Consider the following 17,396-nt stretch of genomic DNA (forward strand, 5'->3'; position numbering starts at 1 on the left):
AACGTATAATTTTGAGTGGGTAATCTGAGACTGTGATCGAATTTCTTGGAGATTCTCTATGGAAAAACTCACTATGAGACGTCTTTCGATTCACTGGTAAGAAGTGGAGACAGGAAAATAGCCTCAATAAAAATGTCAAATTCCATTTCTAGAATGTTCTTTTATATCTAAGTAGAGTAAGTGTGGATCTCTTCAGGTCATTTTATCTTAATTTAATTGGGATAACGAAAGCAGCTTTTCATTAGATCTCGTTTTCATATTTGATTGAAAATGCACGCACGTGCTATGTGAGATATTGAAGGAGAAAACCATCTTATGGTTTATATAAGAAATATTTATTTTGATGTTGTCATTGTTCTTAGAATATTTTATTTTTCCTTTCTTCCTTTCCTCACTGGGAATAAAATACTCAAGAACAGTAACAACAATTAAAACAAATATTTCATATATAGACTATAAAAACTTTAACGAAATAAGAGGAAGAGAAACAAGATGGTATACGCAAGTGTACCGTCAAGCAAGAAAACTCTAACCCCAAGACAGCAGAAGACCATGGTACAGAGGCTATGGCACTACCCAAGACTAAAGAACAATGGTTAGATTTTGGAGTGTCCATCTCCTAAAAGAGTTGCTTACCATAGCTGAAGAGTCCATTCTGCCATTACCAAGAGGAAAGTAGCCACTTACCAAATACATCCCAGTAGTTAACCTCTAGAGATAAGATGAATTGTTTGGTAATCTCAGTGTTGTCATGTGTATGAGGACAGAGGAGAATATGTAAATAATAAGCAAGATTATTCGATGCATGTGTGGGCGAAGGGAAAATGAACCATAATCAGAGATAATGATCGTATGTAGTACTGTCTGACCAGTCAAAGGAGCCAGTAACTATCTAGCGGTAGTATCTCAACGGGCGTCTGGTGCGCTGGACAAACCACTACCGTATATATATATATATATATATATATATATATATATATATATATATATATATATATATATATATATATATATATATATATATATATATATATATATATATATATATATATATATATATATATATATATATATACACAAACATATATATATATATATATATATATATATATATATATATATATATATATATATATATATATATATATATATATATATATATATATATATATATATATATTCAAATAAGCCATATATATTTTTGATATATTAATGTCTGGATTCTCTTAACAACCTCGGGATCACAGACCCAGGTGAAATCTCACAAAGACAAGAGCTTGGCTCCGGCCGGGAATCGAACCCTGGTCGGCAAGCTTATATAGACAGTGACTAACCCACTTGGCCACGAACAAAGATAAAAGTCAATGATAATTCTACTGTACTTATACCTGTCGAATTCAGGTATTTTGTACTTAGAATTGAAATCAACCCATCTTCACCATCGTAGCTAATTGGTAGTTTGTTACTTGGCATTCAATTAATGATAAATTTTGCACATTTTTACGTGTTTTTCATATTCAAATAAGCCATATATATTTTTGATATATTAATGTCTGGATTCTCTTAACAACCTCGGGATCACAGACCCAGGCGAAATCTCACAAAGACAAGAGCTTGGCTCCGGCCGGGAATCGAACCCTGGTCGGCAAGCTTATATAGACAGTGACTAACCCACTTGGCCACGAACAAAGATAAAAGTCAATGACAATTCTACTGTACTTATACCTGTTGAATTCAGGTATTTTGTACTTAGAATTGAAATCAACCCATCTTCACCATCGTAGCTAATTGGTAGTTTGTTACTTGGCATTCAATTAAGGATAAATTTTGCACATTTTTACGTGTTTTTCATATTCAAATAAGCCATATATATTTTTGATATATTAATGTCTGGATTCTCTTAACAACCTCGGGATCACAGACCCAGGCGAAATCTCACAAAGACAAGAGCTTGGCTCCGGCCGGGAATCGAACCCTGGTCGGCAAGCTTATATAGACAGTGACTAACCCACTTGGCCACGAACAAAGATAAAAGTCAATGACAATTCTACTGTACTTATACCTGTCGAATTCAGGTATTTTGTACTTAGAATTGAAATCAACCCATCTTCACCATCGTAGCTAATTGGTAGTTTGTTACTTGGCATTCAATTAATGATAAATTTTGCACATTTTTACGTGTTTTTCATATTCAAATAAGCCATATATATTTTTGATATATTAATGTCTGGATTCTCTTAACAACCTCGGGATCACAGACCCAGGCGAAATCTCACAAAGACAAGAGCTTGGCTCCGGCCGGGAATCGAACCCTGGTCGGCAAGCTTATATAGACAGTGACTAACCCACTTGGCCACGAACAAAGATAAAAGTCAATGACAATTCTACTGTACTTATACCTGTTGAATTCAGGTATTTTGTACTTAGAATTGAAATCAACCCATCTTCACCATCGTAGCTAATTGGTAGTTTGTTACTTGGCATTCAATTAAGGATAAATTTTGCACATTTTTACGTGTTTTTCATATTCAAATAAGCCATATATATTTTTGATATATTAATGTCTGGATTCTCTTAACAACCTCGGGATCACAGACCCAGGCGAAATCTCACAAAGACAAGAGCTTGGCTCCGGCCGGGAATCGAACCCTGGTCGGCAAGCTTATATAGACAGTGACTAACCCACTTGGCCACGAACAAAGATAAAAGTCAATGACAATTCTACTGTACTTATACCTGTCGAATTCAGGTATTTTGTACTTAGAATTGAAATCAACCCATCTTCACCATCGTAGCTAATTGGTAGTTTGTTACTTGGCATTCAATTAATGATAAATTTTGCAAATTTTTACGTGTTTTTCATATTCAAATAAGCTATAAATATTTTTGATATATTAATGTCTGGATTCTCTTAACAACCTCGGGATCACAGACCCAGGCGAAATCTTACAAAGACAAGAGCTTGGCTCCGGCCGGGAATCGAACCCTGGTCGGCAAGCTTATATAGACAGTGACTAACCCACTTGGCCACGAACAAAGATGAAAGTCAATGACAATTCTACTGTACTTAAACCTGTCGAATTCAGGTATTTTGTACTTAGAATTGAAATCAACCCATCTTCACCATCGTAGCTAATTGGTAGTTTGTTACTTGGCATTCAATTAATGATAAATTTTGCACATTTTTACGTGTTTTTCATATTCAAATAAGCCATATATATTTTTGATATATTAATGTCTGGATTCTCTTAACAACCTCGGGATCACAGACCCAGGCGAAATCTCACAAAGACAAGAGCTTGGCTCCGGCCGGGAATCGAACCCTGGTAGGCAAGCTTATATAGACAGTGACTAACCCACTTGGCCACGAACAAAGATAAAAGTCAATGACAATTCTACTGTACTTATACCTGTCGAATTCAGGTATTTTGTACTTGGAATTGAAATCAACCCATCTTCACCATCGTAGCTAATTGGTAGTTTGTTACTTGGCATTCAATTAATGATAAATTTTGCAAATTTTTACGTGTTTTACATATTCAAATAAGCCATATATATTTTTGATATATTAATGTTTGGATTCTCTTAACAACCTCGAGATCACAGACCCAGGCGAAATCTCACAAACAGTCCTCCCGTTGCAAGGATTGCAAGCAGGGTTCTTGCTCGTCTGTAGGTCTTAGATAACCTTGCAAAGAAGGCATCTAACCACCGAAACCGTACAGGGTACGGCCTTGGCGTTTGAGGGCGTAGACGACATCCATGGCAGTGACAGTCTTCCTCTTGGCATGCTCGGTGTAGGTCCAAAATTTATCATATATATATATATATATATATATATATATATATATATATATATATATATATATATATATATATATATATATATATATATATATATATACTGTATATATACACAAATATATATATATATATATATATATATATATATATATATATATATATATATATATATATATATATATATATATATATATATATACTGTATATATACACAAACATATATATATATATATATATATATATATATATATATATATATATATATATATATATATATATATACTGTATATATACACAAACATATATATATATATATATATATATATATATATATATATATATATATATATATATATATATATATATATATATATATATATAATATTTATCAAAATTTGTATTGGAATCAGCACAAGAGATCGGTGGAAAAGTTTTTAAACAAGATCAAAGAAAACAATCAGAAAACACCATTGGAAATGAGGATAAAATCCAAGAGAGATGAAATAGAGTTATCAAAAGCATCCAAAACAACAAATATATTATAAAAACACTCAGATCAAAATTGAGGAAACACTAAAGCAAGGAAGAAAAATCAAATTAATAAAAAGATGACTTGGAACAGGACGCTAGCAGATGTTTGCTTTAAAGGATGAAAATAAAAATATTATCCACAATAGAGATGGAGTGTTGAAAATTGCAGAGGATTTCTAGACAATGCTATTCAATTTTGATATAATAAATAACTCCACCTACAGAAATAATGAAATACCAGAGCCGGTACCAAACGTAACAGTAAAGTAAAGAAAGCATTAAAAGGCGTGAAAAGAGGCAAAGCAGCAGGACAAAATGGCTTAACAATTGATGTAATAATAGATGGAAGAGATTTCATACTAGCAAAATACGCTGAATTTTACACAAAATGTGAAAAAAAAACTTTATCATTGTTTTAATTCACAAAAAGGAAGACAAAAAAGACCTGAAAAATTATCGCCAACTAAGTTTACTCACAGTAACATATAAAATATTTGCAAAGATCATATTAGGCCTAATAGAAAGGGAGCAGGCACAATTTAGAAGTGAATATGCATACCTCCTTCTGGTCTGTCTCGGTCTTAATAGCAGAGGGTGACAGTCTAGTTAAAAAACTCTTTCATACCAATTGAACTTATGTAGCTATAGTTTTTCTATGATTTATTATACTGGTTTCTTTCCATAAAGCTATAGATTATGTTCGATAAGGTTAAATAGTTATGCCGAATGTTATTGGCTTTTCATTATATTCGAGTAAAATAAAAAATTCACTCCCAGTATTGGTGAATGTTATGAATTGTGTTCTTAAGTATTATTGGTTGACTTTGTTGCCATCACTATGTGAACTATAAATGGCTTTATTAACTTCAAGAAAGGATTTTACAGTTTCAAAGGTGTTACTTCACCAGCAAGTCTGCCCTTAAAATATTACTAAACTTTACACAGTAGTTAGGTGAACCTCAAGACCAAGAAATGCTTGGAAAAATGATCAAGCTTTTTACATTAGTGCATTGCCCCCCCCCCCCAAAAAAAAAAAATAAATAAATAAATAAAAATGCATCGAAATTGAATTTAAACTGATCTTAGAATATATCTAAGGAGAAGTTACCGTACGCTCCATAAATTTTAAGTGACGAAATATCAATCTTCTCAGAAAACATTAACTAAGTAGAAAGCACACTTGGAACGTTTTCCACCAGATGTTATTATCATTTGTTTTCTTTGTTTCTTTCCATAACTGATTTTCACCACTGATGTTTTCTAATAAGTGCAAATAAAACTATTTATAATTTGTGTGTTATTATCTATTCCTATTTCATCATTTTCTTTTCTTTACCATTTCCAGATTCAGTGTTCGCTTTTTTATCTTATAAACAAAATTACTTTCAAACTTCTTCCCATTTACATAATGCTTATACGCTAGAAACATTCTCGAACCGTTGATTGGTGTTTTTTTATTTTTTTTTTATTTTCATCTATTCAATAAATGTCTGTATTCTACCCGTGTCTTTTCACATCATATAATATGTTTATTTTTATTTTTTGCATTCCATACACTTTTATCGTAACCCATTTCTGCTTTCTTTGCTTTGCTCTGTCTTATACACCCGATTTTCCTCAAGCAATTCCGTGTTTATCTTCATTAAAGTCGTTGTTGGGAAGGAGAGAACTTTCCTTGTGTTTTCTCTTTTGTAATTTTAAGACTACAAACTCCTTTCGCTTATTATCCCCAGCAGTCTTAGGCAGTTTCCTCGTATGCAAGTTATCAAGAGCTTTCTTGTACATGTAGTCTCGTTTTGGCGTGTCTTGGCAGATTTCTGTGTCTTCTCCAATACAGAGAACCTTTACTATGCATACAGTATATATATATTGTAAACCTTTGGGCGTCATTGGACCTATTGTACGTCCAGTAAATACCAGATTTCCTCTCTTTTCTCTATTATTTATCATTATGGAAATAATCATTATAATAATTTTGATAACAATCATAGTTATTACAATGATTTTATGAATAAAATATAATTTTACAAAATATATAGCATTAAATATCATTGGGAAGGACATTTATCATATCATATATAAGAAATCGTAAATTCCTATTTTACGTGGTTTTTTAGCTAAGTTGAGCTCAGTGAAATGTCCAAAATAAGGGCATGGAGCGTATATATGTATTTTATATATATATATATATATATATATATATATATATATATATATATATATATATATATATATATATATATATATATATATATATGTGTGTGTGTGTGTATATATATTTATATATATATATATATATATATATATATATATATATATATATATATATATATATATATATATATATATATATATATATTCATATATATATGTATATATATAAATATATATATATATATATATATATATATATATATATATATATATATATATATATATATATATATATACATATATATATATATATATATATATATATATATATATATATATATATATATATATATATATATATATATATATATATATATATATATATCCCAAGGGATCTTTTATCTTTCAACTTTATGACTCTGGATATAGGTTTTACATTTCCATAATATTTACGTAGTACATTATTATTTGCTTTTTACTCGTCCTTATAACTTGCAATTATAGATATCATTGTAAAGAAGGAAGTTTCAATAAATGTACAAGCCCATTTGCATGAGCCATTTGTTAACATTTATAAAGCTCTCTTATATAGTGTCTTATACTTCCTATTTGAGATGTCTGTGAAATTCCAATAAACTTCTTCTCTTACCATCTATAAATTTGCATTACATGAACAATTGGATATTCTCAACTGCAAAGAAAAAAAAAAGAGATGAAGTCCTTATTATCTTTGAGTTTCATCCTATTGCATAATAAAATTCTCTCTCTCTCTCTCTCTCTCTCTCTCTCTCTCTCTCTCTCTCTCTCTCTCTCTCTCTCTCTCTCTCTCTCTCTTTTTTTTCTTCTTCTTCTTCTTCTTCTTCTTCTTCTTCTTCTTCTTCTTCTTCTTCATTTATGATGTGATCAGGGACAGATTAAAGTCTTACTTGATCCTACGTATAATAATAGCATTCTCTCCTTAAGTATGTGTTTGAAATCTACTTACATTCCTTTTATCTCCTCTCTCAAAATTCATATCCACTTAGGAAACAGAGAAATCCTACAACAGGAGTCGCAACTTTCATTCAAAATCTTTTTTAATCTTATACATACTAATTAGGGTTTGTTCCATTACTCGGTATAGCTTTAGCTTAATATGCCATAACTAAAAGATATAATTATTGAATGTTTTCAGCTCAACAGTTTATACATTGCAACTATTAAAGAAAATATTAATCTTTTTTTATCTGTTTTAAAATGCCTGAACCTCGCTCCTACGCTTGGATGGATTAAGTATGAAAATGCCGCATCCCTCGAGAACTTGACTTTGGAAGATTTATGGAAACCATTTCCAGCCATATCAGCAACATCCTTCCGGCTCTAATCCACGAGATAGATACAGATAAAACAGGGGCAGGATAATGAAAGAGACTATCATATCCTCGACGAATAAATAGGGTCTTAAGAGAATGCGCTTTTTTTATTTTTTTTATTTTAAGCATGGTGTCAGAAATGGCTCCCACCATTCCTGTACTTGAATTGCAAAAGAAAAACCATTGGATCCTTTTTTTTTAGAGACTTCTAATAGAAGCACAATTTTTAGGTCTACTTTTACTGAATTACCTCGGGAATATTGGAAAATTTTGTTTAACTAAAAATATTGCAGTTTTGATCTTCATCTTATTGCGAACGAGATTGCATTCATTAGGGATTTTAAGTGTTTCCTTGGCTTTGTACAGTAAGGCTTAATTCCATAGAATCTAAAAAGTGGAGGGATTCTTCAGGTACAGAAGTTGAACGTCCTGCAGGGGTAAGGGGGACCACTAATATTCCATTTAGTGAGCATTGTCACTTTTCATTTAAGGACTGTGTTGTAACGTCATGCTGTAAGAAACATTTTAAAAGGTTTAAAGACATTCTATGAATGGTGGAGGCAAGGGACAGTGACATTACCTTAGTTTGTAGGATAAGGCCTTAGGGACTGATCATACATACATATGATCAGCACCTAAGCCCTCTCACCACTCGTGATAGGACCAGGGAGTCCCACGCAATGGTTGTTGATGATTCAGCAAGTAGACCTCTAGGTTCCAACAACCAGCCCCATCCTTCCTTAAATCACAAAGATGGTGAGGTTACAAACACGACAAGAAACTATCGAGTTTGAGCGTGACTCGAACCCCAATCCTGTAGAACGTTAATCAGGGACGTCACCAATAGGTCACCACAACACTATGATTAAATTCTATTGTATATAAGATCAGTCTTTTTTATTCTATAGTAAAGAAGCTTTGTTTGAGGATGTGTTTCCTATAACGTTCTCGTGTGAATTTGTGTTATATTTCTTTGAATAACATCAAACTCGACATTCCGCGAAATTGTTTGTGTTATGGAAATTAATTCATCCCAGCAAAAATTTTTTATCAGGGAAATGTCCTATGAAATAGCTTGAAGTTCTTGTGCCCGTACTTAGAAATACAAATTTTCTGTTCTTTGTACGAATGTGTTTATGAAAGAAGTTCTATTAACACAGGAATTTAACTCTTCAAATATCTAGCCTATCTGGATCATTGTCACTCTACGAGCTATTCATATTTCCATTACAACGCCACTGAAGATGAAAGATAATAATTATATAATTCGACAGAAAATTGACATTTGAAGAGTCCATGGATTCTATTACTGTTCCTTATTTACTTTGTTTGGTTTCTTTTAAGAAACTTTTCCTTTCTTTATCTCATTCCCTCTCGTTTATATGTTTTTTTAATACTTCCACGTCCAATGCTTCTATGTTGATTTTTGTCTTCTCATGTGGAATACTTTTCTACTCTTTACCATCAATTCGCTATTCCTTGTTCCAATGTTTTTTTCAGTCTTTCTCTCTAATAAATTTCTAGCCATTCCCCTGTTCGAATTTCTCTCTGTTTATTTATTAGCCACTCCAGGAGACTTCTTTTCATTACTTCTGGATTTAGCTTCTCATTCTTTCTATCCGCTAACCCCTAAGACTCCTCCCCTTAAAGACTTTGCATCACTAGCTTCTCTTCCAAGACCTCATCGCTGGTTTCTCACAGAATGGGGCGGGAGCAAAAGGCTTCATACCTTCAAGCTTCCGAGTCGGGGATTCATAGTCCACTGCAACTTTAATTCCTCCAAACTCCCAAATTCTGGGTCATATTATCTTAGTTTGTGATTTCATTATAATTGTTCATTCGTTTATGATATTCATATAACAATCTATTGGTTTTATTCAGTTGCTTCTTTATTAAGTGATTACGTCTTCAATATTCTCAACATTTATTTTTGTGTAAAAATGCTTTAAGATAATTTCGTAATGTAATTTTTGCAACGAAAAGAATATTACAATCACTTTGCATTTTCACTTTAACCTACTGGTATAAAACATATATAATAATTTCTCGAACGTTGGAAATGTTACACTTTCTCGTCCACTTTCATGGTCCTTATTCCAAGTCACTGTAACTATATTTCAAAAATACTTCCTGGAGATGTTTTACCCTTCAGAATAACTAACTACATTAGTTTATCCTGCAGAGAAGTATCCATCACTCCCTCGCATCAAAAACATTCATCGGTTTCCCCAAAGCTTTTTATTTAGTAGCTTCTTCGACTGTTTAAGTTTGCCTACGCATGTATTAGTTTGCTTGAATTTTGGGACAATCTTGCTCGGAACTGCTTGTATATAAACTCGTTATCTGTTCAACAAAGGTCATTTTAGGGGTCACCAATGAGAGAGGTGGTAGTTAACAGAGAGGCAAGAACAACCACCCGTAGCGACCTTTATTCAATAGATAACGAGTTTATATACAAGCAGTTCCGATGAAGAATGTCACAAAAATTCAAAACTAACTAACACCTGCGAAGGCTAGCTTACACAGGTTCTGTTATCAGTGCAGGGAAGAGCGATAGATAAAAAATGACAGTAACATTACAATGTACAAGCGTGTATGAAACATGTGTGGTACAATTACTTTATACGCTCTGCCGGTGATGATTCCTCTCTTCAATAGACATCCAAATTTTGCTCTGGTATTGATTAATTAGTGTTGTATTGTTTATAAATTGTCAATGTTACTACAGCATTATCTGTTTACAAATTTGTATATTATTATGTCCATTACGATTATAGTTATTTTCTATTTACATTTCATTCTTCAAGTGTTGATTTTATTGAAACCCAAATCCTGTGATATCCTTGCTGAGAAAAAATGTCAGTTAAGAAAATTATAGATCGTTCACTTGCAATTGAAAATTGAACATAAAAACAATATAACAAAAAGAAATATTAACGATATAAACTGTTTTTCATAAGTTGGAGAAAAATATTTGGTTCTGTTACAAAAATAATTGTCTATTTTTTTTACAATTAGCGAATCAGATAAGAGTTTTGTTTTATTATTACAGGATTTTATTTACCAAAATGATTCTTGATAAATAAGTCTATATATTCTACAGTGCGTCGCTTTTACACGTCGGTTTCTAATCTTTTCTCCAAACTACAGAAATTTGTAGAAACTTGAAATGTGAATATTATAATTCTGGTATATGAATAAAAAGAAGTTTAAGAGATAACAATGAATCTATTTTTTTAATGTATTAGGATAAATGAATTTTTTAATCCGGGGAGAGAGAGAGAGAGAGAGAGAGAGAGAGAGAGAGAGAGAGAGAGAGAGAGAGAGAGAGAGAGAGAGTCGAAAGCTTTTAAAAGTGGTTCCAAAAATAATTCAGTTGAGATTTGTTTTCATTGCAGTTGGTATGTTTAAAATAGTTACAGCGATATGCAACGAAGATAAAATGTTCAACGACTATTTTTCTTTATCTTAAATGAAATATTTATTCGATGGAACATCATCAATCAAAAAACCTCATTGGTCAAAGGACTTTTATTTTAACTACTGACCCAATATATAGTTTTATTATCCAGTCTCAAAATCGGAGTTTGAACTCATTGTGACATTGAGTTCCATGAAAGACAACTGCGGCGGGCCAAGAGTAGGTTGTGACTCAAAAGGCCAAATGAAAGCAACTGAATGAGTTTATTACAGAACATGAGAAGGTCACAAAATCCAACAGGCTATTTCATGTCCAACCCGCAACCGGTTCTGTTAACAGTTAACAAAAGAAAAGCAGACAGGTTGATGCACGTTGCTGTCAGTGCGAGAGAGAGTGAAAATACCAATGATAATATATACAAAAGAGAGAAATGTCGTTACTAGGTACAATCATGTGACATACGAGTGGTGCATGGCTCCCCCCTAGAAATGACATACTGTATATGTTAAATAGGGTGCCCTAATGTAGAGAGGCGAACTGTATGCGGGTCATCTGGCAGGATATAAGCAGGTTTTAGACGATCAATGGAGACTCAGTCTTCTTTGCCACGAATGTTTAGTAGGAAAGCTTTCGGATGCGTCGGATCACAAGGAAAGGGCCCGTGTAAGGGGGCGTTACCGGTGGCTTGCTAGTGTCGTTGCGTAGGAAGACGTGCATTGCAGAGTGCAAGTCTGTCGGTATGTGATGCTTTGCTGGGAGCTTGTAAGTCTGGCGGCATGGAGTAAATTTTCCCACGATGTGACGTATGTGCTGGAGATCGTCGGAGGAGGTTACAGAAGGAAAAAATTCGGCAGGGACGACCAACGAGTCGCCATACAACATTTCTGCTGCCGAGACGTCCAGGGCGTCCTTAGGAGTGGTGCTTGGTCCGAGGAGAACCCAGGGAAGCTGAGTAAACCAGTCGGAGTCCTTGCAACAGGACATCAAAGCTGCTTCATGGCTGCAATGAAAACGTTCAACCATTCCATTGGCAGCGGGGATGTAGGCAGTTGTCCGATATATGGTGATGCCCAGGAGATTCGCTAGTGATGTCCACAATTGAGAGGTGAAAGTGGTACCCCTGTCAGAAGTAATATGCTTAGGGATACCAAATCTTGCAATCCATCGTGAGAGTAAGGAGGATGTACATGAGGCGGACGTTGCAGTTTCCATGGGAATGGCTTTAGGCCAACAATGGAGCGGGCGATGATAGTAAACAGGTAACGATAACCTTGTGATGTGGGTAGGGGGCCTACAACGTCGACGTGAATGTGGGTGAAACGACGCTGAGGTTAAGGAAAGGTGTCCACTCCTGAATCCGTGTGTCGATGTACTTTGGAAGTAGAGGCGCGAACCCAATCCTTAGTATCCTTAGAAAAGCCGTGCCAAATGAATTTCGTCTTCAGCAGCTGTGTAGTAGAACGGCACGAGGGATGTGAAAGGCCATAAATTAAATCAAACACCTGTCAGTGCATGGGAGCAGGAATCCAAGGTTGCGGTCTACCAGTACTGACGTCCCAGAGAGCGTGGTGTTGGAGTTGACAAAGGGGACGTCTTCCCAACGGAGGGATGTGCAGGATGTCCTACATGCTTGATACTCTGGATCCTGTCGTTGGGCTTCAGCCAAGGAATTGGCATCCAATCCAAGTTGAACGGCAGCCAACGTGTCTCTTGACAGGGCAACGGGATTAATTTTCCCAGGGACGTGTTGAAGGGTGCAATTGTATTCAGCCATGGCGGGGAGATGTGGGCATTGACGGGCGGACCAGGCCATCAGACTGTCAAGTAATGGCGTGCACCAGAGGCATGTGGTCTGTGGTAATGATGAGGGGCGTTCCTTCTAAAAGATGGCAAAAGTGACGAACAGCCAATTCGCAATCGAATGTAGAATAAACCGACTCTGCCTTCGACACTTTTCTGCTGAAAAAGGCCAATGGGCGGGGCGAGCCGTTGACCACTTGTTCGAGTACTCCACTAATAGCGACGTTGCTGGCATCGGTAGAGAGAGGGAGAGGGGCATGTGTGGCAGGTAAAGTGAGAGTAGTAGCTGTTGATAGGGCATTCTTTGTGTTACAGAAGGCCACTTCTTGGAGGGGACTCCACATCAGGTCTTTTGGCTTGCCCTTGAGGGAGGCATAGAGTAGAGCAAGAGTGACGTCAATAGCTAGCAGAAAACGGTGACAATAGTTGATCATGCCCGAGAATTTCTGCAGTACTTTGACGGTTGAGGGCGTGGGGAAGTTCTGAACGGCTTCTAACTTCTCAGGGAGGAGATGGACTCCTTCAGGAGTGATGCGGTGCCTTAAGAACGACACTTCGATGTAGCCGAAGGTACACTTGTCGTACCGGACTACAAGGCCGTTTTGTTGCAGGCAGTTCAGCACAATACGCAGGTGACGGAGGTGTTCCTCTTTAGAGGAATAGATCACAAGTATGTCATCCACGTAACATACACAGAAGGGGAGATCCCTTAAGATGCTATCCATGAGACGTTGAAAAGTGGCCCCAGTATTATGAAGGCCAAAACAGGAGTAATTGAAGGTGTATGTACCAAACGGAGTGGTGATGCCAGTCCTGGGGATGTCTTCTGGGTTCATAGGGACCTGATAATACCCCTTCAGGAGGTCGAGCGTGGAGAAAACCTTCGCTTTGTGCAGGTAGGAGGTCACGTCGGTGATGTTTGAGAGGGGGTAGTGATCCGGTTCTGTAATCCCCACACAGACGGAGGGAGCCGTCTTTCTTCAGACCGATGTGTAAGGGTGAAGACCATGGGCTGAAGGCCTTTTGGCAAAGGCCCATTCTTCCATTTCGGCAAACGTCTGTTTGGCGGCTGCCAATTGATCCAGTGCCAGATGTCTGAATTTCACGAAGACTGGGAGTCCTGTCGTCTTGATATGGTAATAAATACTGTGGTTGGCAGGAGCCGTGGGCATTTGGTGAAGTTCTGGACGTAAAACTTCCGGGTACGACATGAGGAGGTAGGCGTAGGCATCCGTGGGTGCGCTGATGTGGAGAGCGAGGTTGAAGGGGCTGGGTTGAAGACATGTCAGCAAGTCTGAGTTTGCATTGACCAATCATCGGTGGGCGACATCAACCAAAAGGTGGAAATGAGAGAGGAAATCCGCACAGAGGATTGGGAAGGTAACGTCAGCAACAAGAAACTACCAATTAAATTTACTGTTTCCAAATGATAATGTGAGGTTCTCGTAACAGTAAGTGGGTATTACAGGTCCATTGGCCGCTACCAGGCAGACGTTGGCAGAGTTAGACAGATTACCTCGTGTCCTGAAGAGTTCCCTTGGCAAAAGAGAACGAAAAGCAACCGTTTCTACCAAATATCGCACGCCCGTTCCTGCATCATGTAAAAAGAAATATTAGAAAAACGGGAGGCCACCGCCACGAGCAATGGCCTACTTACACGTGGTTTGGCCACTGACAATCCTTGGCACATTTCTTCGCGGCAGCTACGAATCTGGAGTGGTAGTAGCAAAACTGCAGCCGATGGGCGGCAGTAAGTGGCTGGAGAAGCCATGGGTTGGGGTGCGAGTGAGTGGTGGGTGATTGGTGACTTTGTCGCTGCTCCGGCACATCACGGGGTAGATGTGTGTCCTATAGCATTCACGTCAGCTTGGGTTGATGTTGAATAGATGACCTCTTCATTAGGAGTGGAGGCGTTGATGGAGGTCTTGAAGGTCGTGAAGTGGCTGTCCATAAGGGTGTCGGCTTTGGTCATCAAGTCCTTTATGGGTAAACTATCGACATCGGGTATTGCAGCATGCAGAGGTTCGGGTAAATGGCATACCCAAGGGGCACAAAGTAGGGTTACCTCATGAAGAGAGCCGTCTGCGGCAGGTTGCACACAAGCAATACTGGTCATTTCCTTGAGGGTGAGCGAAGCTCTTTGGTCCCCCAATGGTTGTTGAGATAGGTGAAAAAACTTTGCTATACGGGCAGCCGGCGACTGTGAGTACTGCTGCAGAAGGTATATTTTGAAGGCATCATACACTATTGGGGTGTCTCCTTGTTCACATAGTCAGTCAGAGATTTCCAGGAAGGTGTCCTTGGGTATCGCCGCGAGAACATAATCTGCTTTGGTGGTTGAGTAAGGCACGCCCTTGCTGCGGAACTGGACTTCTGCACGCTGAAACCAAGCAAACGCCTCTCCGCTGGCGAACGACGAAAGTTTGAAGAGGGTAGTGCCATCTTCCGTGGAGTCTGCCATAGTACCAGTGAGGGAGAAGGAGGCGGGAGGAGCGAGTCGACTTCTGGGGTCACCAATGTGACAGGCCAAGAGTATGTTGTGACTCAAAAGGCGAGATGAAAGCAACTGAGTGAGGTCATTACAGAACATCCAGTTTATATACAATCAGAGTCCTGGTAAGGTCACAAAAAACAGCAGGCTATTTCTGTTAACAGTTAACAAAAGAAAAGCAAAGAGGTTGATGCATGTTGCTGACAGTGCGAGGGGAGAGTGAAAATACAGAGAATAATATATACAAAAAAGTTAAATGTCATTACTATGTACGATCGTGTGACACACGAGTGGTACACAACAATTCTCCATCGCTCCAATGGTTTTAAGGCTCGAAATATTCGTGTATATGTGAAATATAATATTGCCTGAAACTTGAAACCAGAAATTACATTCCTCTTCTCACTAATTTACAGTTTAGTGGATTGGATTTAGCTTGATATTAGTTTGAAGTATCTAACATTGATACAGACCTATTAAGATTCATATCATATTTACCATTTAATTATATCGTTATTTAGAGTACGTGTGAAACATTTTTATTCCTGTTTAAACAAATTTGAATAAGGAATTGTCAGTGAAGTAGTATTCTCGGCCTCCTCTGAGTCTTGAACTGCTACATGTTCTGCATATGATGTAAAGCTTTAAGAAAATACTACCTATTAAAAAAAAAAGTCTCTTTTATTCCTTGGTAAAGATGGAGTCAAGTAGCTTTAGCTTAAATGAAATAACAAAATTGCAGTGGCGTCTTGCACTTCGTAAGAATGGAGGGAAATACTAAAGGTTTGATATATTATTTTGACATTTGATTTAGCTTGGGTTTTTCAGTTCAAGTCAATGTGTGACTGAGAGGATACTCGCATTTGGAATGTTTTCCTTTTATAGCCAAAAGACAAACAACGTGCTTATCGATTGTCGTTGTATCACCGAGAAGTCATGAGAAAAGAAGCGGACTATTTGTTACAAAACGTAATAGCTAAACCAAGCTATCATTAATATTATTATTACTATTATTATTATTGATAATAATAATAATAATAATAATAATAATAATAATAATAATAATAATAATAATAATAATAATAATAATAATAATAATAATGATGATGATAATAATAATAATAATAACAATAATTGTTATTATTAGCCGCCATTGACACTGGGAATTTATTTACTTTCTTTTCTTAAATGAAAAAACCATATATTTTCCCTAGAAAAATGTATTTCCATTAAGAGAAGTAAACACATAAACAAAACTGGAAACCTTAGTTTTGAGCGCCTTTATCGTAGGCATAATAACTTCAGGGCATTCGAACTCTTCATAAAGGGGACTTGATATAACATTATTGAAACTTTAGTATTACAAATTCCTCTTATTTCCCAAAGGTAATGCTTTCACCGTTCAAGAAATAGTTTTGACAAAAAATTCCATTTAACACAAACATGTAGGACAAAGGAGCCTTGCGGAAATGGAAAAATAATTTGACAATGAAAGGAACTGAGAGATGCAAAAAGAAAAAGAAGGAATCTATCTTTATCAATTTTCACCAATTTTACACCATACTGTATGCCGCCAAAAGAGACTTTAACTCCTGTGATATAGAATTGAGATCGCTCTCTGCCAAGAAATCTTCCCGGAAGACTAAGATTGACGGAGGGTTTGTCACCCCTTGGTCTCCTGGTATTGAACGTGGTTGAAGAATGGTCTCCTCAAAATAAAGATCGTAGCTCAGCTTTCTGACATGTCAAAAAAAAAATTAGCCTCGCTGCAGGAATTTTTATCGTACTTGGTGAAATGACCACTGAAAGCGAGATAATCCAGGCCCCGTTCTATTTCTTTTTT

At 36.2% G+C, this 17,396-nt stretch overlaps 1 protein-coding gene across 1 annotated transcript in view; it reads right to left on the bottom strand.

Annotated features, from left to right (window-relative positions):
• LOC137642939 (uncharacterized) overlaps window positions 1–12,474 on the bottom strand; it is a 12,937-nt gene extending 463 nt beyond the window's left edge. The window contains exons 1-3 of the mRNA XM_068375804.1: window positions 12,128–12,474; window positions 9,541–9,635; window positions 1–93 (exon numbers count right to left, since the gene is read on the bottom strand). The exon at window positions 1–93 is cut by the window's left edge and continues 42 nt beyond it. Coding sequence (XP_068231905.1) covers window positions 1–93; window positions 9,541–9,635; window positions 12,128–12,474 — 535 coding nt within the window. The remainder of the gene's footprint in view (window positions 94–9,540; window positions 9,636–12,127) is intronic.
• Window positions 12,475–17,396: the final 4,922 nt, after the last annotated feature.

This window comes from Palaemon carinicauda, chromosome 6 (assembly GCF_036898095.1).
Source record: "Palaemon carinicauda isolate YSFRI2023 chromosome 6, ASM3689809v2, whole genome shotgun sequence".
NCBI lineage: Eukaryota > Metazoa > Arthropoda > Malacostraca > Decapoda > Palaemonidae > Palaemon > Palaemon carinicauda.